The following is a 24,448-nucleotide window of genomic DNA, read 5'->3' on the forward strand; positions in this document are numbered from 1 at the left end:
CATTTTTATTTATTCATTTGTAATCCTTATGAAGGAGCGGGAACTGAGGTTTCCCATGTTCCTGGTGGCTCAGTGGACCTTTGGTGGCCAGTTTCATGGCCAGTTCTTTCTTTGTACTCAGACACAGGGAAGTGACTGCAGAATGGGGCTTTTGTGGGAAGAAGGGTGTCGTGGTACTGTGCTCAGTAAAACAAAACCTGTGGATTTGGTTGCACAGAGTTTGCACTTCAATTTGGAAAGTAACCTCCTGCTGTCTTCTTGCTTGCCCATGATCCTGTTTGTTGTGGCAGGACCCCCAAACTGCATGTGGGCACAAAGGAGAGAGAACAGACACTGGAGCTGGTGTTCAGGTGATGGAACCGCCCAGTGCTGTTCCCCTGGGTGCAGGTGCTGGGGCCAAACTGCTGGGGTCTTCTCATGAACTGTTTCATGCTTTTGCATCCTGTGTTATCCCAGGTATCTTCTGGGGACCATCATCCATAACAACTCATGTTTAGGGAAGCTTTTAATGGGCCGTGTGTCTGGGGAGCTTAACTGCAAACTGTGTAACACTGGAATGAAAACATTAGTACTTTTACTATTTGTGGGCAACAGAATGACCACAGTAAATGCTTCTTTTTGTGTTGCTGTAGCGCTGTGTAAGCACAGATCTCAGAATGTTCCTTAAGTCCGCAGAGATGGCTGAGGCACAAATCATCCTCCTATGAGCCCTTACAGCTGTTTCTTGTGAGGATTTCTCCCCAGACTCCACATGTCTCTCCCTCACAGTGGAGCTGCTGTGCATAGCAGTAGTGAAGTGTTTTACTGGGAGAGGTTCAGCTTCCCCCCTTAGCACTGGGGGTCTGTGTGCAGGTTTCTGTTTCAGGAACACTTGCACAGAAACTCAGGAAGAACCACACAGTATTAGAAAATATCCCAGTTTATTGCAGCATCTCAGCTCTGAGAGTTTTACAAAACAATGTATTTACAGGTGAGGAGACTAACTCAGCTGGAGTGTGCTTTGCTGAGGCAGGAACAGACTACAGAGGAAAAAGGAAGAAAATCATCACATTCACAAGTCACATTTTTCTTTACAAAAGTAAGATAGGTGTAATGCTGGTGTGCACAGCTGACTGGTGTTGTCCTTGTGGGAAGCACTCCAGGAAGAATTCAGTGGAGCCCTTGTGCTCTTCAGACTGACTCCAGGCCCCATGGAGCACGCTGCATCAGCTGCATCAGCTCAGCTCAGTGTGATGTTAAGGCACAATGCGGTGATGCCAGTGGCTCTGGGTCTCCATGTGTACCAGCAGCTCTGCCTGTGGCTTCCCTCACAGTGAGTGATGCTGTTTGAGCCCTGCCCATGGCTTTCTTTAAGGTGAGTGATGGCATCTCCCTCGGGGTGAGTGATGGTGTTTCAGCCCAACATCTCTTTCAGGCCCCCAGCCCTGGACTTGGCCATGCCAGAAGCAGAGTTGGACAGAGGACAGAAGGAGGAGACCATGGTGTGGGACAATAGAGGGATCCTAAAGGGATCCCCCCAAAACTATGTTAAGACCTCCTTTCAACCCCCCTATGGCTGAACACCAGAGAAAGGGGTATGGACGGCCATTTGAAAACAAATGCATGACTTAAAATATAAGCTGAAACCTTGTTTTTGAAATTGTCCAATAAAGTTTGCCTCTAAACACAAAGCGTCTTTTTTTTTTGGATTTTTTTTTTAGTGTATTACTATATGTAATCTTGAATGATGGCTCATTCATTGTTCATGGGAGCTGCACTAGCTTACCCCGCAAGGAAAACTTCTCCAAACATGGATTTCTAAGACTAAGGGCTAAACCAAACCATCAGCTCTGGTTGCACATGGAGTCCCAGGCGCTTACAGCGAGGTAGAGGGAAGGTTGAAGTTCACAGTAGAGGCTGTGCATGGCTGGCACTGCCAAGTGTCTCTAGCCAGTGCTGTCCAAGTGGTGTTCAGGAAGGGATCCATCCCTAGAGGCCTGTGTGCTCCCGGATCCAGTCTCGCAGGCTCGTGAGCCGGCTGTACACCCCAGGTTTGTTCCTCTGGGCGCAGCCATCGCCCCAGCTCACCACACCAGCCAGGAACATCCGACTGCTGGGCTCCACACTGACCAGAGGTCCCCCAGAGTCTCCCTGCACAGAACCATACAGGAGCATAAGCACCAACCCCATAGATCACCCTCGCGCACAGTGTTAAAGTCAATCACAAAAACTGAGCAAGAAATAATCAGTAAATGTCCGTCTAAGTCAGCTGTCATTAGAACTTTTTGGCCATTCTCTGAAACAAATATTTAAGCATGGCAATAAGAGCCACAGTGCCAGAACAAAGAGCTATAAAATACCAGTCAAGCATCCTGGCTTGCTAACTAAGACTGAATAATAGCCAGAAGTATGGTTGTATGTCCTACCTGGTGAGATGGAGTCTAAATCCTGTGATTTTGGGCTGTAGTTTTTGAGTCTAAGTCATGCATCGATGCAACTTGCTGCTGGTGCCCATTGTAATCTGTCCATTGTCTGAATCCAGAAGGATTCCCATCGATTTGTTTTATGTTAAAAATGTAAATATAAGTGGAAGTACCAGAATGAGCAGGGCTGAGCAAAGGCCTCTCTCCTTGTCTAATAACCAATAACCAGCACCAAATCCAGGTGCTGCCTTACCTGGCAGGCATCCACACCACCAGTCAGAATCCCCACACACATCATGCGTGGTGTCAGCTGGTCTGTCAGGAGCTGGTTACACACAGTCTGGTTGATGAGCCGGATCTCTGCCTTCTGCAGGATGGAGGCTCCTGAGCCTGCCAAGATGGAGGAGCAGCTTAAGTAAAAATACACCTTTTTAAGCAGCTCCCTGTTTTTACCCTCAAGAAACACAAGAAATCATAGACTTGTAGAATCCCAGAGTGGTTTGAATTCGAAGAGTACTAAAGCCCATCTGCCACAGGTAGGGCCACACTTTCCACTAGACCAGGTTGCTCCAAGTCCTGTACAACATGGCCTGGAATGCTTCAAGGGGATGTGGCAGCCCTAGTTCTCTTGGCAACCTGCTTAAAATACATCAATGCAACCCCAAATCACATGCCAGTGCTCACCTCCTTCTGTAGTCGCTCCCCATCCTGTCACCCACAGGTCCTTGCCCACAGGGAAGTTGTGGGTAGCATCAGGCAGGCAGATGGGCTGGACGACAGCTGTGAAGGTGACGGGGCTCTGCAGCTCCAGCACAGCAATGTCGTAGTCGTAGGTGTAGTCATTGAAGAAGGGGTGGGAGATGATGCGCTTGATTTTGCGGGTTTGCACATTGGGGCCACTGCGGTCACCTTGGTCAGTCAGCCCCAGGTAGGCTGTCCATAGGCTGGGGTCTGAGTACCTGCACGAGAGCCATGAAACACATGGTGAGACCTCATCTCGGAGACAGCACTGCCCACTACTTTAAACAGTGTCCTTGAGGAATGCCTCTCAAAGTCTGTGTTGGAATATTGCGTGCGGTTTTGGTTGCCACGATATAAGAATAATATTAAATTATTAGAGAACTTCCAAAGAAGATCAGTGAAGATGGTGAAGAGCCTTGAGGGGAAGCTGTATAAGGAGCAGCTGAGGGCACCTGGTCTGTTCAGCCTGGAGAAGAGAAGACCAAGGGGAGACCTCATGGCAGTCACAACTTCCATGTGAGGGAGAGAACAGGGCCAGACTCCGATATCTGTTATGTGGTGCCCAGAGACAGGACCAGAGGGAATAGCCTGAAGTTGTGCCAGGAGAGGTTTAAGCTGGATATCAGGAAAAGGCTCTTTTCCCCAGGGAGTGGTCAGGTACTAGAAAAGATTCTCCAGGGCAGTGGTCACAGCACCAAGCCTGACTGAGCTCAAAAAGCATTTGGACAATATGGTGTGACTCCTGGGGATGGTGCTGTGCAGGGCCAGGAGCCAGACTTGATGATCCTTGAGGGTTTCTTCCAACTCAACATATTCTGTGATTCTGTGAAATACCTGGAAGCACGGGGATGTGAGGCTGGTACCTGATGCCTTGCAGTGGCAGGAAGCAGTGTGCCGCTGACACCAGCCAGCTTGCCGACACCAGTGAGGCCCCACAGATGTGGCCCTGGCCACTGACGTGCAGGCTGACCTGCCATGGCCATTCTCCCACATCCGAGTTCTGCCCACCAACAATCCGTGACTTCCTGACGTAGGAGCGGAGCCCACAGTCTAGGGCAGAGAAGAAGAAGAGGTGCTTGGTTTCTCCTGTTCCCATCCCATGCCTCCTTCTGTTCCTCCAAGACATGTGACAGCACAAGTGCCCTGTTACCCATGCCAGAAAGGGCTGATGCACTCCACACAGATGCTAAATTAGCTACAATATTTACTGGCCAACTCTGTAAAGGGGAGATAAGTCCCTGTATTACCTATCTAAGCCCTCTTGAACCACACAGACACTCCACAGACCACTGAAGAACACGGCTTGGATATTCCCAGATCAAGCTCCTCCACAGAAACACCCAGGGGCTCTCTGCCACACTAGGGTATTTCTCTGAGAGGCCCAGCTCAGGATCCCATGTCTCCCCATTCCTCAGGCACTCACTGCAGTTGTCCTCGTCAGAGTGGTCCTCACAGTCCTGCTCCCCGTCACACTCAGGGTTCTGTTTGCTGATGCAGCGTCCACTGCGGCACTTGTACGTGTACTCCTTGCAGGGGACTATGGTCTGGCCCACTGAAGGCAGGATGGAGGCACAGGGGTTAGCCCTGGTTCTGGGGAGGTCACATCACTGTCACCTCTTCTGCCCACCCCCAGGGCATTTCTACTCCATGCAAACATACACACAAGGGTGCCCAGCCCCAAGGAATTCCATCAGAGAGAGGCTGCATTTGATGGCTGTCACCCAGCAGCTCACCCTCACCTGTGCTGCAGCCGCCCTCATCGCTCCCATCCCCACAGTCATCCTTGCCATCACATTTCTGTGTGCTGGGGACACACTTCCCATTGTTGCATTTGAAGCTATCAGTTGCACAGCCTAGGGAGAGAGAGCAGCTTCTGAGGGCCGGGCATGAATCCTGCAGCACCTCAGCATACCAAGACAAGTAAAGCCTCTGCAGCTCCAACCTCTTCTCCAAACTGCACACCACCACTCAGTTACTCAGCCCTTTCTATTCCTACATCACTGCTCATCCTTCCATCCTCTGAGCTCTCATTCACTTGTACCAGGTGAGCCCTCACCATGCCTGGGTTTTTTGCCTGCTCATTTCCAGTACAGCACTTGCTTCCCTCCATTCCACGAACCTCCATCACCCCCATTGCCCTCTGTGTGCCTGCTTGAGCCCTTAGCCCTTTGTGCCTGCAGGTCGAGTCACTCACTGCACTGTAGCTCATCACTGTTGTCACCGCAGTCGTTCACGTTGTCACAGACCCAGAATTTGGGCTTGCACCAGCCGTTCTGGCACCTGAACTGTTGGTCAGTACATGCTGGAAGAGCAGAGTAAGGAATCACAGGATCATTTAGGTTGGAAAAGACCTCCAAGACCATCAAGTTCAACCTGAGACCAATCACCACCTTGTCAACCAGACCAAAGCACTGAGTGCCATGTCCAATCATTTCATGGATGCCTCCAGGGATGGTGACTCCCCTGGGCAGGCTATTCCAATGCTAGAAATTAGGGAAGAGGCCTGCAAAGGCACCTGTGGAGTCACCAGCAACTTGCCCACCATGGCAGCTCTCCCACCAGGTGTGCAAGCACTTAGGAACCCCAGCAGTCAGCTCGGACCATGCACGTGTACATAAATACATGACACAGTACATCCACACTGTTTCCACTTTTGTGAGAACAAAGCCATTATGGAGCTGTTGTGTCTGAGGCAGTGGAAGCTGAAGCTGACATCACAACAGCAGGACAGCCAGAGGCAACACTTAAGCAAAGCAATTGCTGCGAGCAGTGGGAAAGCACCTGAGAAACCAGGTCACAGGCCAGAAGCACACTCTTCCCAAGAAAACTGCCCCTCCCAAACCAGGGCATCCTGTCCTCTCTAATAAACTGCAGACCCTGGACAATAGCATTAACTACAGGACAGCTCTGCTAATCCAGGAGGAAAACTTGTTGCACAAAGAAACAACAGTGTGTCCCACGGGTTTCCCAGATGAGCTCCGCAAAGCCTGCCCAGCTGGGTAACAAAACATGTCCCTCCACACCACTCAGCTCAGACAAACCCACAACCAGAAGAATTACACAGAAAAACACATTCCCAGATGGGAGAAACTGGAAAGGGAAGGGGATGCCACTGGGAGAGGGCTAGATTAGCAGGAACCCACAGCTCCTAAGCTGAGAAGGGATCCCAAATTGTGCACTGAGTCTCACTCCAGCCTGAAGCAAGATGGCAATGCTGGTTTCAGCCAGCACTGAGTAACATTACCCAGAACAAGCCTAACCACCTCGGGGCAACATGGCCTTTCCCATGCTGTGCCAAAGAGAAACCAAGGCTGGACTTACTGCAGGACCTCTCATCACTGCCATCCACGCAGTCCAGCCACCCATCACAGCGCATGCTCCTGTCGATGCAGCGGCCGGTATTGCAAGTGAACTTGCCAGGGCACGCTGAGAGGGGGAAAGGGACAAAATCACACATAAGCCCTCTTCTACATCCCCTCTTGCAGAGTTCCCTATGCCTGCTTATAGCAGAACACAGCAGGAAGACCAGGAGGTTTGCAGGAAAGCAAAACATGCTGCTATCCCCCTGGAAAGGGATGCTTCCCAGTTTACAGGGCAGTGTACAGAGTACAGCTCCAGATCTCAGGGAAATCACTTTTCCCACCCCACCCCCAGGGTTTCAACTCACGGTCACTGGAGTCATAGGACAGGAACTCCGCAGAGAAGCCTGTGTCTGTGTACGACTGGTCTGAGTGGAACCGGAGCTCAATTTTGTTGGTGGTACTGGCCACTACAAACTGGGAGCGCTCCCCACAGTACCTGCAGGGAGAGAGCAAAGGGGACTCAAAGGGCTGGAGGTCAGCACCAAGAAAACTTCCTTCTATCCCTGATCTCCCTCCACACCCCAGGAGCTGAGGAGGCAGGAAGAAGGTCTGATCCCAGCACAGACTGCTGTGCCTCAGGGTCCGAATTCTGCTGCTGCTGCTGCTGGCAGAAGATTTGGGCCAGTTGCAAACACCAACTTGTGACCTTAGGAATGACCAGGAACAAGTTCTTCCACATCCCTGACTGCCCCATGATGTGTCTGATCTCAGATACACTGGATTGGTGCAGGATCCCATCTCACCACAGGCAGGTGGGATCGTGTATGTAAACAGCACTGCAGAGGCAGGTGCTGACTTTGAAACTCTCTCTGAGGCAGAGTCAGCTCCCTTGTCCAAAACATTGTGAAACAAGATTAATCGCCTGCCTGTGAGGTACCAAGTTTTCTGTGTGGCCCAGCTTATATCAGGTTGGGGAATGCATCAGGAAACGCATCACAGGAAACGAGTGCCCTGAGAATGGAGAGCTGCTCATCAAGCAAACGTACTCCAGATGTTCCTGCCTTCCTACATACAGGAAAGCGTACTGTGATGCTCCACAGCACCTGGGGAAATTCAGCTGCAGTACCCCACAGAACCAAGTGTGGGGTTCCCTACTCATCATGGGGCAGTCCTGGGCACCCCTCCTGCGTCCTCTCAGCCCTGACAACACCAGCACACTTGTTCCCACAGCAGATTAAGGAAAGCACAAGCTTCTGTGTAACTAAACAAAGCCCCTCCATGGATTCAGCCACCCAACACCCACCTCGTGCCATTGATCTGCACATAGTCCTTGGTGCAGGAGGTGACTGGGATCCCAGGCTCCAGCACAAAAAACATGTTGAAACGCACCTTCACATTCTTTATAGAGGGAACCTGCAAAAGGAAGCACAGTCAGTGGGATGTTGCTTTCTGGAGCAAGGAAAAATGAATAGTTTCACAGGAAGAGGGTTGTGCTTGGGGGGAGAACAGAAGATAACTGAAAAGGGGAAGTCAGTTTTCCACCAGGAAAAGAAACAGCTTCATAAAAGTCACTGAGTCACCCCGGCCCCAGAATCCCCAGTGGAACAGGCATGCAGAGGGGTGGAAGCCAGACCTCTGGTCAGTAGCCAGTAACTGGCCTGCCCCAAAGCCCACACTCTCATCCTTCTTGTGTGAAGCTACAGGATTTTTCATGAGCTCCTGTGGGGTTAAGGCCTCTTGCAACTTCTTCTGCCTTTGCCTCCAGCTCCTAAAGTCTCACTCAGTCATGTCAGACTTGGAGCCTCCAGGCCCCAGCTGCTGCGAGCTCCCTTGCACCATGACCTGTATGACCACAGTCATTTGACAGACTTGTTAAGGGAAAGAGAGGGGGCCCATCTCACCTCAATGTTCCAGACGCAGTCCGTGTCTGGGGGGTAGTGTGCTGGGTAATAGGGAGTTGTGAAGGTGCCACTGTCTCCCTTCAGGGTCCCGCCGCAGGCTGAACACAAGCAGGAAGGTAATAACAAGTTAGAGATTTGGATGTGGTTTCTCCAAGCCTCAGCTGGCTGTCATTGGAGGCAGAGGCAACAGTCTCTAACAAGGTTAAGTCACTCTCTGGAGAAAGCAGCTCTGCTCCAAGGCTTGAGAGAACCCATGAGATCAGTTAGGCGCTTCCTGTACACATCAATCTGCATGTCTAATCCAACATAATTCTCATTTTTTACCTCCTCGGGGGACATCATTACAGCAGACAAGAACACCATAGGCAAGGCAAGCACCAAGCGGTGACCTGCTTTCATGTGCGCCAGCCCTGGAAACATCTCTGACAAACTAACTGCAGCCACAACCACCTCCCTGTTCAGCTGCCTGTGGCAGGAAGATATGGGGAAACAGGCCAAGGCCTCTGCTCACCTTTCATCTTTGGGAGCTGGAAGAACTCAGCCTTAAAGCCAGGGAATCGCCCCTCCTTGTTGGTAACCAATGTGACTAGCATGATGTTCTGGGAGGACAGGAAGGTCAGGTTGTAGGATGGGGCATAATTCCCACAAAGCCTAGGAAGCAAAGGACAGAATCCATAAGGCACTGCTGCACAGGGAGACTAAAGCAGCACAGCTCAGCTCTGAGCTGGGGCAGGAGCAGGACATCTCAGGATCACCCTGGACTTGGTACCATACAGGAACACTCACTTAACCAAGGCGTGGGGCTCCACAGGGCTCAGAGAGTCGTACACCTTGATGTAGTCACTGTCATCTCTGCATGGCTCCAGCTCCAGGGTCTTGAAGGTGAGACTGATGCTGGAGCTGGCATCTGCCCTCAATGCCCAGTAGCAGAGGGCATTGTTGGGGTATGGGCTGTTGGGAAAGCCCGGTGTGGTGAAACTGGTGACCTCCCCTTCCTTGGCGTGAAGAGAGAACATGCAGCTCTCTGCCCAGAGAGTAGGGAACAGTTAACAAGGCAAACAAGCCTTGCCCTGCCTTTCCCTGGGATGCAGAGAATAATTCCTGCAGGCTATCCCAGGGCAGATGGCTCTTCCTGGATAACAGCAAGGCCTGTGCCACAGTCTGTCCAACCCCAGACCAGCTCCAAGGAGCACAATGGGGTCTGCCTTCCATGCAGAGCACCTCTCTCCAGACCCTTCCTAACCCTGCAAGAGAAACACCACCCTAAAGACACCAAGATGGAAGAAAAACTGTACTTACTGTCCCGGGCAGCGTGAGCTATGCTGGGGTCCACAGCTGCAGGAGAAAACAAAGCTGGCATCACCCTTTGGGCTACGGGAAATCCCTGGGCAAAAAGCCAAGGTTGTTCCTCAGACAGTCATTGATCTGGCCTCTCTTGTGGAGTCTCTCCCTGCAAACTGGCAGGGCAAGCTGCTCCTGCCTGGCCTCTGGGAGCTGAGGGAGCAAACTTTTCTTCTGCAGAGGGAGAACTCATCCCTGTCCCTCTTCCCTGGGCTCAGAAAAGACCACAGAGCGTTCCAGCAAAGGGAAGCAGGTCTGTGCAGCCCCCTTCAGGCTGTACATCCCATTAAGCTGTGCTGTGATATCCAGGTCCTTACAACACCCTCAGGGCTGGCTTTCTCATAGGAGGGATGTGACCAACACCTTCTCCTTCCCGAGAAATATCCCACCTAGTCCCATGCAGAGGCCCAGGGACAGCGGAACCAATACTCACGGAAAGCGATGACCGACTCCACCTTCAGCATGGGGTTTCTCAGGCGGGGATTCCACCTCTGGACCAGGCTCTGCTTGTCAGCCATCGCCCTGTCCAGGCTCTCTTCCCGGTACTTGGGCACAAGGAATTCTGACCAGTAGTAGGCAATGACACTGCCTTCACTATGGAAAGGGCAATTGTGGGGTGAGGGCAAGAACAGACATGGGAGGACTCAAATACCACTAGAAGAAGAGGCCAAACTACTTGATGAGCCATTTTTGGAGCCTGGCCACAGGGAAGGGAGAGTTTCAGTGACAAGTTAAGCAAACAGCAAAAGCCCCTGCCAGTCCAGGGAGTCCATTTCAATGCTGCCAGGTACCACCCACTGCAGTTCATTGCACCATACCTGGATTTTCCCAAGACATCTGGTCGAAAAGAAAATGCATTTTCAGGTCACTTTTTGCTGCTCATCCTTTCCTTTGTCACTCAGTGCGACTACTGGAGTACTTCCATCCCAGCAAACCCGGGAGGAGGGTAAATGGCTGTGTAATATCTCAGCATCCCAGTTGGGGCTCAGGCAGTGCCTAACACTCACCTGAAGGCAGTGATCACTGTCTCTTTGTGGTAAGGACCAATATCAGCATGATTCTTGTAGATCTCCTCCACCTGAAAGGGTTAAAAAGGGGTGTTCACCATGTCTAGAAGTGATGAAAAGGGAAAGGCTAAAGACAGACAGAGCTTCAAGCCTACGATGGAAAACCAGGGCACATACCTGGCATCCCTGGGTGCAGGAATCTGCAGAGCCAAAGAAAGAAAGAAGGAGAATTGAGAGCCCCAGAAGAGCCCAGGACTGCCCATCACAGCCTGTTCTGACTCAGCTCACCCCACTCTTCCCTGGGGGAAGTGAATCCCCAAGTCTGAGAGAAGACCAGACACAGCTTCAGCCTCCTTCAGACACACTTTCTGCTGCAGTTCCCAGCCCTAACTCATCCAGTGATTCTGAGATTTGCTCTGGCATAGGAGATGCCATGGCACTGGGCTGGAGCTGGGATGTCAAGATCCAGCTCCAAAGAAGGTCCTTGCTCCCAGTCAGTGTGTCACAATGAGCAAGGAAAGCTCCAAGGAATCTTCCATGGCATATCCCCATGGCCATGGGGCAAGAGGAAAATTCCCTGCTTGCAGAAGGAGGGAGGGAAGAAACCTCTTACCGTGCTCTTCACCTTCTTGGCCAACATACTGAACTCTGGAGAGCTGGAGTTCTCATAGGCATCCAGGAATTCCCAGTTCAGAACCCGCAAGTGGCCATTGAAAACCTTCTGGACAGGTGTGTTCCTATCTGGAAGAGAATAGCTCAGGGTCAGTCAGGAAGGGCAGTCAAGGCTGGGACTGGTGTCACAGATCCACAGTGACAGCAACTGGGGCAGGGAGGTGGAAATGGTGCACATGTGAGCAACATCGGGTAACAAAGCTTTTACGTGTGGATGGGTATGTTCCCAGGGTGTCACCCTACATGCCACCACCCACCAGATGTCACACTCACATTTGAAGTGCCAAAACAGAAGGCCAGTGATGAGGGAGACAAGCAGAAAAACAATGATCAGGACGGTGATGACCACCTGCCGCTTTGGGCCACGCTTCTCCATCTTCTTGGAGTTCATGGCAGGGAGGAACTCCACCCCTTCGTCCAGGTTGTTCATGTCCTGGGAGAGAAGGAAAAGCAGGGCAGTGGGAAGGCTGTTCCCAAAGCCTGGCTTGGGGAGGTCTGGCCACAGAGCAGCCTGAAGCAGGTTTGGGGACAAGGAATGCGACAGTACTGAGGGCAAACCTCAGCATCGGCAGCTCCACAGCCGTGGCAGGACAAACCCTTCTGCTTTTCTGCACACACCTAATTCCTTTTTGGGCCTAATATAAGGTCACGAGCTCAAGCAAACTCAGGGGAAAGCCCACACATCCTCCTGTGACCATGGCAGGGTCACAAGCCTACAAGCTTCAAAATCTGCCTCTGCAGATGAAACTGCAGAGAAACTGTTCATCCCAACTAAGTGCTCACTGCGTGCAGGTATGTCACCCAGAGCTACTGGGGCACAGCATGCTATAAAATCGCATTTCCCTAAAAGAAGAAATCAGGCTGCTTCTTTCCTTTACATTTTCACAGCTCTCTGTCATGTCTCCTGGGCAACTAGCACTCCTGTGTTTTTGCTTGGAGTTTCCCATCCAGCACAAACATTCATTAAAAGAAATAAACCAAAAAATTAAGATGAACACACAAGATACCCCCACCGTCCACGAGCAACCATGCTCTTGGGACAAGATGTGGAAGAAAGGAACAAGGAATAGCAAGAATAACTCTTGCTGTTATCAGCACCCCGTAATGGGCTGGGTGAAGAAGTGGAAGATGTGTTGAAGCATCGAGCTCTGTATCAGCTATAAAACCATTGGTGCCCCTGGGTTTCACTTTCTCCCACTTTGTGTTCCGTTCCTCCATCCTTGCCTTGCTCATGTACCTGCACCTCTGACCCGGGGTGGGGGTTGGAACAGCTGCAGACCCAGATGTTTTCAGAGGATCCCACAAAGCATCCTTGGCACTGTTGGACATCGTCAGGGCCCGGATCTGCACCTACCCTGGCACTTCCTCTCCTCCCAGCACTGGCAGTGATGTGGGCAGAGCTAACCACATCTGCCTATAATCTGTGCCTCCCCTGGGCAGGAAGGGATCTATGCCTTATGGCATGGCCTTATGGCTTATGCCTTATGGCAAAGGCCCAAAACAGGAGGATCCCTCTGCTCACCACCTTCCCATTTTCTCCTTAGCAGACATTCAGCAGCTTCCTGGGCTCTGGAACCTGAGAACAGACACCAGGGCACAAAGTGCCGACTCGCACAAATCCACAGCATTTCCACGTGCTCTGCACTCCAGGGTGATGTTGTCTACACAAACACAGGGTCAGACTCTGCCCGTCCTCTCTCAGCCCAAGGATCACACAAACCTACTCCAACAGCTTGGGTTAATTTGATGCAAATGTCACAAGTCCCTAAATTCAGGAAAAATATGGACAAGGTGGATATGGCTTGATGGGATACAGGGGAATGGCTTTGAAATTAAATATAGCAAATAAATATAAGCTATATAAATATATAAATAAATATAGTGTTAGAGAGGAGACTGGAAAATTCTTCCCTGTAAGGGTGGTGAAGCCTTGGCACAAGCTGCCCAGAGAAGCTGTGGCTGCCTCATTCCTGGCAGTGTTCAAGGCCAGGTTTGACAGAGCTTGGAGCAGCCTGGTCTAGTGGAAGGAGTCCCTGCCCATGGCAGGGGGTGGGACCGGACAGGCTTTAAGATCCCTTCCAACCCAAACCACTCTGAGATTCTACGAAAAATAACTAGCTGTTGAGGGTTAGGTGTCCTTTTTTTTTGATGTTGTTGTTCTGGCCTGCCCGTAACTGTGGGTACTTAGTGGGTGCTCGACAAAGGACAAAGAATGGCCGGGGCCAGGGAGGGAAGGGGGCAGGAAAGTAGGGTGGGGACAGTTTTTGGCTGGCTTTCTTCGGCTTCGGGGAAAGACATTCGTTCTCGGGGTGGCGGAGCTGCTGCGGGAGAGAGAAGGGAATTTCGGCATCACCCAGACGGAGCGGCTGCTTCTTCTCCCCTCTTTGTTGGTGGCCTCGCACCCCCTGCCCTGCCGGGACATGGCAGTGCCAGGCACCGCCGCGGAGCTGCTGATCCACCTCAGCCACCAGCCCAGGATCTCAGCTCATCCCTGCTGTTCCAGCCGACTGTTCCTCAGAGCCCTGCAGGAGCACCGGGACTGACTGCCCAAGGGGGTTTGTGAAAACAAAACCTCTCCTCCATCCCGTCTCAGCCGAGAAGGCTGTCCCGGGGTCCCTGGTTCTGTTTTCTTGTTAATGCTGTAGTTATTGTTGTTTGTTTGCCTGGTTATACTAGTAAAGAACTGTTATTCCTATCCCCAGATCTCTGCCTAAAGGCCTCTTGATTTCAAAATTATAATAATTCGGAGGGAGGTGGTCTACATTCTTTCATCCCAAGGGAGGCTCCTGCCCTCCCTAGCAGATACCTGTCTTCTAGAACCGAGACACTAGCAAAAGGGATCCTACTAACAGAGGGACCTCTGAGCCTGCTGTGCATACATAGGGAATAAATCATCCTCACTGCATTTCCTCACTGAACTTCCAGTAGGTGCTTCATCTTATCTTTCCTCAGCCTCGCCTGGCAGGAAAAAGCCCAGCTCCCACTTGAAGCATTCCCCCAATTCTTTCGCCCTTTTCTTCACCCAATGCCTGCACTCTCCTCCCACTCTCCACACCCCACTGCAGCCTCTCCTCCTTTAGGTATTTGCCTGGGGCCCCTTCACAAGGGAAAGAAAGGGAAGTGGCAGGCACCTTACTCTGAGTTTTTGTCAAGGACTCTAAGCTTAATCTTCCGCAAACACCAGAAAACCACCAAACCAGAGCAACCCAGCAGTTTTCACACCAGCTGCTCTCAGAATCCTCCCAGTTTATCATTTAGCAGTTCAGGGAAGGAGCCTTCGTTCATTTTTGAGTTTTACTGTCTAAGGCTAGGCAGAAAGAACTGTTTCCATCCCCAGAATCCACCCACCTCAAAAGTAAACAGACCTCGCAGGCCTGCAGAGGACAACCCCATGGGGAATGCTCCTGTTTGGCTTTAATCTTACACAAAAAGCTTGAAGATATAACCCAAGGAAATTTTGAAACATATGACACACAAAATAAAGCTTAAATACATAGAAACATCCTAAATCAAGAAACTCTTCAGTCAAAGCCAAAACTACCTGGAGTTTGACACACTGTCTTCCAAACATCCATCTGGCTCCTACCAGTTTTCCAATCACATAATAACCCCCGCCCCCCCCCCTCCCCCCACCACCACCTGGAAAAGAGAAGAAACTGGCCACAAAACTTGCAAACACATTCTCTCTCCCTCCACAGTGCTGTTCACAATGCTGAGCCTTCTCAGGACTTCCAAGACATTGCTGCTGTTGGCAGAAAGCAAAGTATTTAATTCTTTAGTAACATCTGCAGGAGCCTGGGGCAAGAAGACAGTCTCAGGGGCTTATGTGATCTATCAGTTTCCTCAGACTTCCTGGAGCCAGAGAGGAAAAACTGCAAAGAAAACCAATTTTCCATAAGAAAATCCTTCAGCCCTCTGCAGAATTCCTAAGCTTCAGCTTCACCAAGCTGTCAGAAAAAAAATAAGGCTCAATGGCAAGCAGGAGTTCCTGCTATACAACACTGCACACACAACTGCGGGTGATGCATTGTAACATTCCCTGTGTCCTTGCAGAGAGAAAGCTCTCCCAGGGAGAAAATCATCGCTGTGATTAAATCAGAAGGCGAACAGATCTCCCCTCTGCCTCCAGCACATACAGGCACATGCACTGTTCCTGAGAGCAAGGAAATTAGGCAGGAAAACTCACCATCTGCTCTTTCTTTAGGCAATTTCTCTGTCTTCCTTGGAAAAAAAAAAAAAAAAAGGATGAAAAATGTTAAACCTGTGAGAGTTACAGCATGCCTTTGTCAGTTTATTCTTGCTCCAAAGCCAAACCAGCAACAACACAGGAGAAATGACAGGAGTGCAGGGACTTCTGGGAAGGTTTCTTTTGTTTTTCCTCCAGTACAAGGTACACAAGCAGCCGCTGACTTGCCAGAAGTTACCTTGTGACTATAGGCAGATAGAAAGGAGACACCATCCAAAGAGGTTTCCCTCCTTTCTCATCCTCTGTGTTGTATTCCAGCTCTCATCCTCTCCCATTCCCATACCTTATGGATGCCATTATGCTCCTCAGCCAACACATACACTTGTGTGAAGAGCCCTCACCCATCACGGCCTGGATAAGCAACATCCATTCCTGCAAACTCTTCCCAATACCCAGAGAAGGATCTGAAGCATCCCCCAAGTACTGCTGGAATGATGAATCAGGCCATGCAGAAGGTCTCAGCTGAGGTCCCATGTCCCAAGCTCTAAGAGGCTGAAACGTCCCTGCCCACACTCCACACAAAATCCACCCGTTTGACCTGAGGACCAGACTTACCTGTGCAGCTCAGCCTCTGCCCCTCTCATTTCCTGTCCTACACATCCCCTTCACTCCCAGCACTTGGGAGTTAAAATACCCTGTCACCATCCTCTGAGCTAGATGGAAACCAGACAAAACCACATGCAAGATAGGCTCAAAGATCCCAGTTAAATCAAGAAAAAGACAACTGCAATGTTAATCTCCTTTAGTTGATGGCTGCTGCACATTTTCCTCACGTGCTCTGAATAGTGACAGCAGTAAACTAGAGACTAGAGAGTTGAACAAGTCCTGCTCTCACCTTGTCTATGGCTCCTCCAGAAACCATCTCTAGCCAAGTGACTCAAGGTCTGACTGTCTCACCCTTCTCGAGGAAACTGCTCCAATAAACATTATTAACAGAAAACCTCCCTTGATATTCTCTCTGCCTTAGTCACAGGAGCATTTACTTCCTCCTCCTCCTCACTCAGTCCTTGCTGATATGGCCAGGCTCCCCACACAGGGTCAGAGGCATCAGGTCACAGCATCAGCTGTGGCAGCAAATCCAGTTCAGGGAAAGGTTCAGACAGGCTCTGCCCCAGGTCTCTCATGCCTCAGTTTCCCCTGAGTACCGACTCCACAAAGAAACTCTGAAAAGAAGTGTACATAGGTGGATTTAAAGAGCACTTGGAGGGCTCCTGATCCTCTGTGCAGAGTCCGAGCTCAGTCCTGGGAAGAGTAGACTTGCCAGTCCTCCTCTGTAAGCCACACAATATATTTTTAGACAGTGACTGTGCTCTGCCCAACTGGACAAACCAGATGCAGAAGTGACTAATTCTGTCAGCCGGAAATGCAGCTGGCAGACAGCGGTGGTGGGAACCTTACAAGATCTTACGGGAAAGCAGAGATCCTCCTGCAGTGGGGGATCATGGAAAGGCTGGGATATGCCACGGAGTACAGCTCTCCAGCATGATGTGTGCAAAGTAGGGGTACCTCTGGGATCCGTATCCCTCATAGAGGCTGGTTTCTGCCTTGTTTGGCAGTCCCACTAAGATGGTGATGTGTCCCAGGCACCAAACCCCTCACTGTTCCCCTCTCCCCCAAAACAGCTGCTCCATCTCTCCCTCAGTGTCTGCATCTGTTCACAGGACCCTGACTCACAGAAGGACTGGGCTCCTGGCCATTAGTTTCACCTGTCCCTTATGACCACCAGGTAATTTGTTTATCCAGCACCAGATGTGAGATTCACCTACTTCCTTTGACTCTCCCAACTCCAGACTCTGCTAGTCTGCCACAGGACTGCTCATGGCCAAAGCTGCCCACATCATACAAGGTAAGAGCAGGTATGCAACCAAATCAAGTCTTACAAAAAGTCACTGTTTGATACCAATGTACACAACCAAGAAAAGGAACCCATAAAATGCCAAGCTAGAGGAGATGTAGGGAGGTTGGAGATGAAGCAGTCATTGGACTGCATGGTTAGACTCTTGAAGGCAATTACAACTTGCAGATCCCAGCCTGTGTATCCAAGAGGCAATTCCCGCCTCCCCTTTTCCAGCCACACCTGCCTCGGGTGGTGTTCAATAAAAACTAAAACAAATACCACATGAGAAATGAGAGGGATGAAACCTGTCAACTCAGCCACAATCTCAGGACACAGACAGCAAGCCAGGTCAGAGCTCAGGAGACCAACAGAGTGGGCTTGTGTGGCAAAAAGAGCCAGAAAAATAGTATTTTCAAAAGCTGAGAATTCCTGGATCACATTGAAAGCCAACACCACCTGTGCAGTGCTGGCGTGAGGGGAAACAGCCTGTTTCCCACCAGGAAAAGTAAAACAAATGTAAATAGCATGTGCAACTCACTTCACCCACGTAACTCAAGTACAGCTACACCATTTCTTAAATCAACTGCTGCACCATCTCTTGTTGCAAACCCCAACAACTTCTCTGGAAAAATATCTGATAAGAATCATCTGCTCACATCTCTTCTTACTCTCAAAAAAAAATACATGGAAAGAGCACACGTGGGAGCAAAGCTTAGGTGAGGCATATTCATGCTGTGTTGCCCCACCACGGGCAGCAAAGCACTGAAGAAACTCTGCCAGCACATTATTTTTGTCTTCAGTCCTGTATTAAGGGCAATGAAGCTATAAAATGATGACATCAAAACTAAAAAGGGAATATGGGGCAAGAGCTCAAGGACAGTCCTCCACACTGTATCTTCCAGGCACAGAGGGCAGGTGCAACAGTAAAAGATACAGGTCACACACGTATTTCACACACTGAGTTTGAGCTTAACCCTCTACAGCATCTGATTGTCTTGTGACCACCCTGAGTCATACAAGAAACCAAATTCCTTTAGGTTTATTACAGAAGAAACTCATGTTAATGTTTGCAGAGATAGCACAGGCTTGGCTTGCTGCCTCATCCAGGCTGATCAGTTCAGCTCCGTCCTGCATCGCAGCACCTCAGAAAAAGCTACCATGCTTCTTCTGTGTGTGGCAGCAGAGAATTTCACACTTAAGTCTTAGCAACTCTTGGGGAGAAGCTGGGAATAAAGGTACCCTACAGCCCTGATCTGTGTAGCTATGAGCCATGAAATTCCTCCTTACAGCATAGTGATGTCCCAAGAGCAGCAGAGAAACATGCCACAGATGCAAACAGCTTATTTAAATCACTCATACATCTTTGCTGGTACAGACAGAATTGTCTGGAAAACAGAACTGCCTCCAGCAGCTTAATCAAAGCAGCTGAGCCCCAGACCTTGAAGTGTCATCCTTGTCACACTTCACTCATTCCTACAGTTCTGAGGTGGATCAGGACCATGAGTCTCCAGTATTTGAAGCCAACAGCAAGGAAAACATGAGCACCTCCAACCAGGAAAGTCTCTGTCTGCCAAACCCATCCCTGTTGGCTGCTTCCTCCCCAGCCCATGGCCTAGATATTGCAGGGCACTATTTCCCAGTCTGTCCCTGGCGGCCTTTGGATGGAAGCCATACATTCCACCCCAGGCAAGGGGAGAACCTTTGCTCTGATACCTTCCCCACAGCCAGGCCCTCAAAACACTCTGGTTGCTCCCTCGAGGGTTTTACAGAGTGATCTTTCATTTGTTGAGCAAAGGTCTGGCCTCAGCCCTTTTCTTATTGTGTCTTCCTTATCCCTGTTTGCTTTTGGCACCAACAGCAGCCAAACTGGCCTGAGCAGCAGCTCACCTGCAGGCCACTATCCAAGGAAACACTATGCACCTTTCCAAGGAAGAGCAGCAGCTTCTCGTCAGCCCAAGAACTGAAACGGCAGCTCCTTTACCAGCACAGGAGAAGACACAACACATTGCAAAACCACTCATTTACTCCACTCTCATGTTTATAAGGGGCCAAGTCCAACAACAGTCCACTGGGGACAAACTCCTTGGGGTTATTTCCTGCCAGGAGGGCAGGTACTGTTTTCAGGGAAGCTGTCCTGGATGAGATCAGCCCTCTTGAATGGACACAGGGGAAAACTGATCAAGAACCAGGGAAAGGACTCGCTCGAGCCCTCAGTCCTGCATAAAGACAAATGGAGTACAAAGCTTGCCAGGAGAACAAGCCTGGAGGGGAAGATCATGTCACACAAGTGTCACCTTGACCTGGCAAGGAACAAGGAGCTTAAGCTGAACTGCTTCAGTGAGAGCATCTCCTTCCTATTCCCAGCCGTGGCACACACTGGACAGTGGGACTGGAGGCAAGGGAAAATTTCTTGCTGCAGGCCAGCTTTTCAATCAGTGCCAAAACCAGCAGCTCTTTTGGTGCCGTTAGATAATAACTACTAAAGCCAGGCCTCTGAGACAGACACCACACAGTCTGCAGGTGGGGTGGGAAATGCTGCTGTCCTGCTTTAACCCAAACCCCTGTGGTTTGGAACAGCTCAGTGGCACAGAACAGGCCCTGGAGGCACAACCCAAACTCAGACATCCCTGCCCGACCGTCAGCCAGGAAGAACTACACAAGAAGCTCACTCAGGTCTCAGAACACACAGATAATGCAGTGGTTAATTACTGAAACCCCACAGCCCTCGGTTAAAATTGGCCCTTATAACCCGTGAACAGGCTTAGTTGGATCTGCTGCTAAACCACCTAGAGCTAGGCTCTGCACACAGCTCACCAGCACGGAGTTTACCTTTACTCAAAACCCCAGTGCCCTCAGCTTAAGCCGAAACCAAAACCCCCGGAGCAGAGGCAGCACCGACACCGAGGAGATCCAAAGCCAGCACAGACAGGTGGATATCTCCACTTCCCCAAAGCTCTTTTGGATTTTTTTTCCTGCTCTGCTGAGCTCAGCAATGTTCCCCAAAGAGATTCCCCTGACCTTACCCAAGGGTAAGCTGAATCTCCCCCTTCCTGAGAGATCCAGAGCCGCCTTGAACCCACCAGACTCAAAGGAACCAGAGCGAGCAGAGGACAAGGCAGCTCGGCAAAAGGCTAGCAGGTGTTCTGGGAGTTCCCCGCGCCCAGGTGTGCTCTCACCTGCAGCTGGGTACTGTAGCGCACGCTGGCACCGCTGGCCGGGGGACCGCGCTCCATGGCCGGGCAGCGCCGCGCGGCTCAGGCCGCCATGGCACGCTGGCTCCGGCCCGGGCACGGCGCCCAGCTCCTCCTTCCTGCGCTCCCGGGCAGCCGGAAACGCCCCGCGGCTGCTGTGCCGCTCCCGTGCCCAGTTGCGGCTCCCGCCTCTCCGCAGAAATAAGGGGAAAACCCCGCTGCAAAGAGGGCACCCTGAGCACGAACAGATAGTTTATCCCAGGGACAAGCCTCATCCCAACATTATCCCAGGGACAATCACAAACATTTGGTACATTTAGAAGCAAAATATTCCTTTTTCCCCGCCTGAAACCTGCCCTCACAGCAAGGCTACAGCACTGTAGGAATGAGCTTTCTCTTGGCTAACAGAGACCGGATGCAAAGTGAACAACACAGCAGTGCTGCAGAAACTTGACGTGGACCCAAATGTGGCACTCAGGGGATGTCACACAGCAACAGCCCCTGGGGACTGTGTGGCTTCATAATAGAGAGGGGAAGGAGGGACTGGGGTTCTGAGAACGCTCTTATGCAGGTTTGAAATAATTTCTAACACTGAGAGCTGCATTCAGTCTTACTTCACCATTTACCTCTTTTTGAAAAGATGGTTCATACACACACACACTCCAATATTTAGGTTTCTCACATTCAAGAGCAAGTCAGGATTAAAATATCTGGATCAAACTTTTCCATGGAAAGGTTCTTCCTTTCTCCGTCTTACATGTGACAGTAAGTGACACATGAATATGTGATACGCGCATCAAAAGTTGAACTGGCCACCCCACCACTGACCCAAACCTTTATACACCAATTGCATTCAGCCCTGAAACTGAATTTTTTAAACACTTGAACAGTTAAAATTTCCCAGAAATCTGGTTCTGGTACAACAAGTGCTGCTGATCACACGCAGGAAATCCCTTGCTGAGTCTCCTTTGTTTTCCCTTGCTCTAAATTGTCCCCTGAGCAAAAGTTTTGCGAGCTTTTTGCAGGTGCTTTTTGGGGGAAAAAATAGAGACGGAGTGAGGTCTCTGATCCTGCTGTGGTGAAAAGCACAACCTAACTTCTGTGCTCTTGTAGAAACACATAAACCACCGCCTTCCCTGCCCCTCAGCAGCTGCCAGAATTCCACCCGCCGCAGAACACGGCACAGGAGGAAGCATCCCTGGATTTAATATACTCCCCTTGAAAAGGTGCCATGTTAGTCAGGCTGCTGATGTCAGGACCTCTCAGCGCTCCCGCTGATGCCCAGCCCTAGCCAGCGCTGTTTTTACAGCCACTCCCTTACCTGCCTGGCTACAGTCTGTCTTAACACCCCCGTGAAACAACATATTTTGGGTACAAAGCAGATGCTCCCAGCTGAACCACTGCTCCTGCATTCTACACATTTTTCCTGTTTGGCGCATCCACCGGTCTCCTCCGGGCTGATGCCAGGCAAACACCCGTGCTCGGAGATGTGAGCGATGAGGGCAAAATGTGAAGATCCACAATCCCTGGTTCGACACAGAGCTTACTGTTTCCTGCCAATTCGAGCCACTGACATCTTCCAGACTAATTCATGAGCCCTCTTTGAACAAGGGGATGCAGTCACCGTGGGGAAAACCAGCAAGCAATACATGTACTAAATATAAATATTATACAGCTGGGAGACAGCTGGTTCGAGGCCTCAATAGCAGGATTCCCGTTTCTGTGCTGCTGGAGCCATTACACCGAGTCACCGTGGTGCGAACAGGTCCCCTCCTGGACAATGTACAGACCCAAAACATACAATAACAATTCCCAACCCGTCTGCCACGTGCCTTTTTTGGTGAGAGACTTCCATGTCTGACTGAAGGATGCTGAGCGCAGCCGAGGCACGGTGAAAATGCAATAAAGCATAAAATTCAAGGCACTCACCCGCATGCAATGGCAGCAGTCAGCCGCAAAGCCTCTGTTTCCGCTGGAAGCAGTTGGGTTTTTTTAAAAGCTGTCACCTCCTCCTCCTTGCGTTGTCTCAATGTAGCCACAACAGCATCCTGAGAGCAGAGCCGAAGTTTGGGAGGAGGGAGAGTCCTGAAATCTGAGAACCAAGTCCGGCTTGGTCAGAATCTGTGCAAGTTGCACGAGCTAAATCGCCCTGAGCTCGAACCCCAGACAAGGATCAGCTGCAGAAGCAGCAAACTCTGGGCAGGCAGGATCCTTCCGCATCAGCTCCCAGCCTTGGGAATGCCATGCACGTGAAAGAAGGGAAGAACTGCTTACATAAGGAATGAAGGCCGGCTGCCTGCGGGGGAAAAGTCTTCTGGTGGAGGCAGTTGCGAGGAATTCTAGCGAAGGAGCACCATCCATCCACACCAGCGGCGGGCCAGATTCAGTCAGGGACAAAGGCTTTTCCTTCCCGTAGTGCGGCTCAAGGATTGTGCTCTTAGAGCGACTCCCACATTCAAAATTCACCGACAGTGCCCTCCCACCCAGATTCCTGCCAAGCAACCCCGAAACCACCCCATCTCAAACGCTCAATCCGGTCCGGCAAGTTCCAAAGCATTACAAAAGATTGTGAGAGAGATAAAACTCACAGGGTGTCCTGTTACTTTGCATTCCAAACAGTAAATAAAAGGCTGATTCAGTGGGAGGAGAGGTAAACGTCATCCAGCAGCGCTGTGCTTTCCAACTGAACAGGCAGCCCCCCGAGCAAAGGCTGGGTAGCGCTGGGGATGGGCGCAGTCATCTTGGGCTTATCCGGCCTCTCCATCGGCAGTGCAAGGGAATAATTACCGACTGTGGAGAATGGGAGCTGGAAAAGTGTAGTGAGTTGCCCTCAATTGGCCACACGCTGCTTAGGGGCAGAACAGGGAGGTGGCACTCCCCTTCCCAAAGCTGTTCAAGGATTACTGTGTCATTTGGATGGGAACTTCTTTGATCTCAAATGTTTCCCTCACCAGCTCGGGAATGAGAGCCCTGCTCCCAAGACATGATTTTAGCGGAGATCAGAACTTTGCCCTCCTGACATCATGAAAGCTGGCCAGAAGCAAGGGGTCTAGTGCCCTGTTCCATCCCAAGGATGACATGGGCATGAGAGCAACCTCCAACACAGCCCAGACAGCTCCTAGACTCTCTTCCAAAATCTAGGGGTGTCATCTGCCGTGCGTCTGCTTCTGGTGCCAGCCACCTGTCAGTCATGGGGCTCCCAAAGGAATACAAAGCACTAGGAAACACTAGAATGTAAGCTTGCTGCCGGGACTATAAAGACAGCCAGGCGGCCTTCTTGAGCTCTTCCATGGCTCGTGAAAGCAGAGAACCTCTTTTGTGAGCTCTGAATCAGCAGCAGCAGGGTTTGTCAGCCAAACTGTAAATGCAAGAGTGGACAGGCCTGAACGCCTGGTTTCTGGCACAGTGTGTTTTGAAACCACTGGGCACGCCCAAAGCTCCAAGTCAGGTAAAGTCTGCCTTCTAACGAGCTGCGAATGTGTAAACTGAGGCCTTAGCTTAAAGCAGGGAGATGCAGACAATTCGCTGGAATTGCCCATTTCGTTTCGGTTTATTACAAACAGGTAGAGCTGCCTCAGCTCACCTGCCTTGCCTCCTTATTTTCCACAAGTTCAGACTTTGTGTCCGTGTTTACAACTAAAGACAAAGCATGCAGCTTGGACTTTTCACTAACTCCTCTTGTTTCCTCACTTTGTTGGTGCACAGGACCAGGGATTTTGCTGTTGTTGGGTTTTGCTGTTGGGTTTTGCTGTTTCATGGTTCAGCTTCTGCTGTCTTTCAGACGGAACTGCCTGATGTTCCAGCTGTC

General features: G+C 50.7%; 1 protein-coding gene across 5 annotated transcripts; it reads right to left on the bottom strand.

Moving 5' to 3' along the window:
- Positions 1-903: 903 nt before the first annotated feature.
- ST14 (ST14 transmembrane serine protease matriptase) lies at positions 904-23,163 on the bottom strand. Of its 5 annotated transcripts, XM_088066814.1 has the most exons (21): positions 22,915-23,163; positions 22,570-22,732; positions 15,553-15,583; positions 11,640-11,799; positions 11,308-11,435; positions 10,695-10,765; positions 10,121-10,281; positions 9,646-9,681; positions 9,133-9,370; positions 8,858-8,997; positions 8,347-8,444; positions 7,749-7,858; positions 6,811-6,941; positions 6,465-6,569; positions 5,338-5,445; positions 4,883-4,996; positions 4,567-4,695; positions 4,007-4,193; positions 3,087-3,361; positions 2,656-2,792; positions 904-2,130 (listed from the first exon to the last, which is right to left on the bottom strand). In XM_088066814.1, exons 3-21 carry the CDS (start codon positions 15,553-15,555, stop codon positions 1,969-1,971), a joined length of 2,493 nt encoding a protein of 830 aa, XP_087922940.1. In that variant the 5' UTR covers positions 15,556-15,583; positions 22,570-22,732; positions 22,915-23,163; the 3' UTR covers positions 904-1,968. The 5 variants fall into 5 exon arrangements, with proteins under 5 accessions (XP_087922940.1, XP_014112794.1, XP_087922941.1 ...); XM_014257319.2 differs by lacking the exon at positions 15,553-15,583 and having other exon boundaries at positions 22,915-23,162; XM_088066815.1 differs by lacking the exons at positions 22,570-22,732; positions 22,915-23,163 and adding an exon at positions 20,626-20,646 and having other exon boundaries at positions 15,553-15,587.
- Positions 23,164-24,448: the final 1,285 nt, after the last annotated feature.

Source organism: Pseudopodoces humilis, chromosome 25, assembly GCF_049639895.1.
Source record: "Pseudopodoces humilis isolate 2021_Gansu_Grassland_sample_001 chromosome 25, ASM4963989v1, whole genome shotgun sequence".
NCBI lineage: Eukaryota > Metazoa > Chordata > Aves > Passeriformes > Paridae > Pseudopodoces > Pseudopodoces humilis.

Coding starts and splice junctions, on each gene's coding strand:
- ST14 (XM_005528418.3), bottom strand. CDS start 20,682: ATGGAGCGCGGTCCCCCGGCCAGCGGTGCCAGCGTGCGCTACAGTACC. Junction 9,682..10,120: donor GGAGTCGGTCATCGCTTTCC/GTGAGTATTGGT, acceptor TTTCTCCTGCAG/CTGTGGACCCCAGCATAGCT. Junction 8,445..8,857: donor CCAGCTCCCAAAGATGAAAG/GTGAGCAGAGGC, acceptor GCTTGTGTTCAG/CCTGCGGCGGGACCCTGAAG.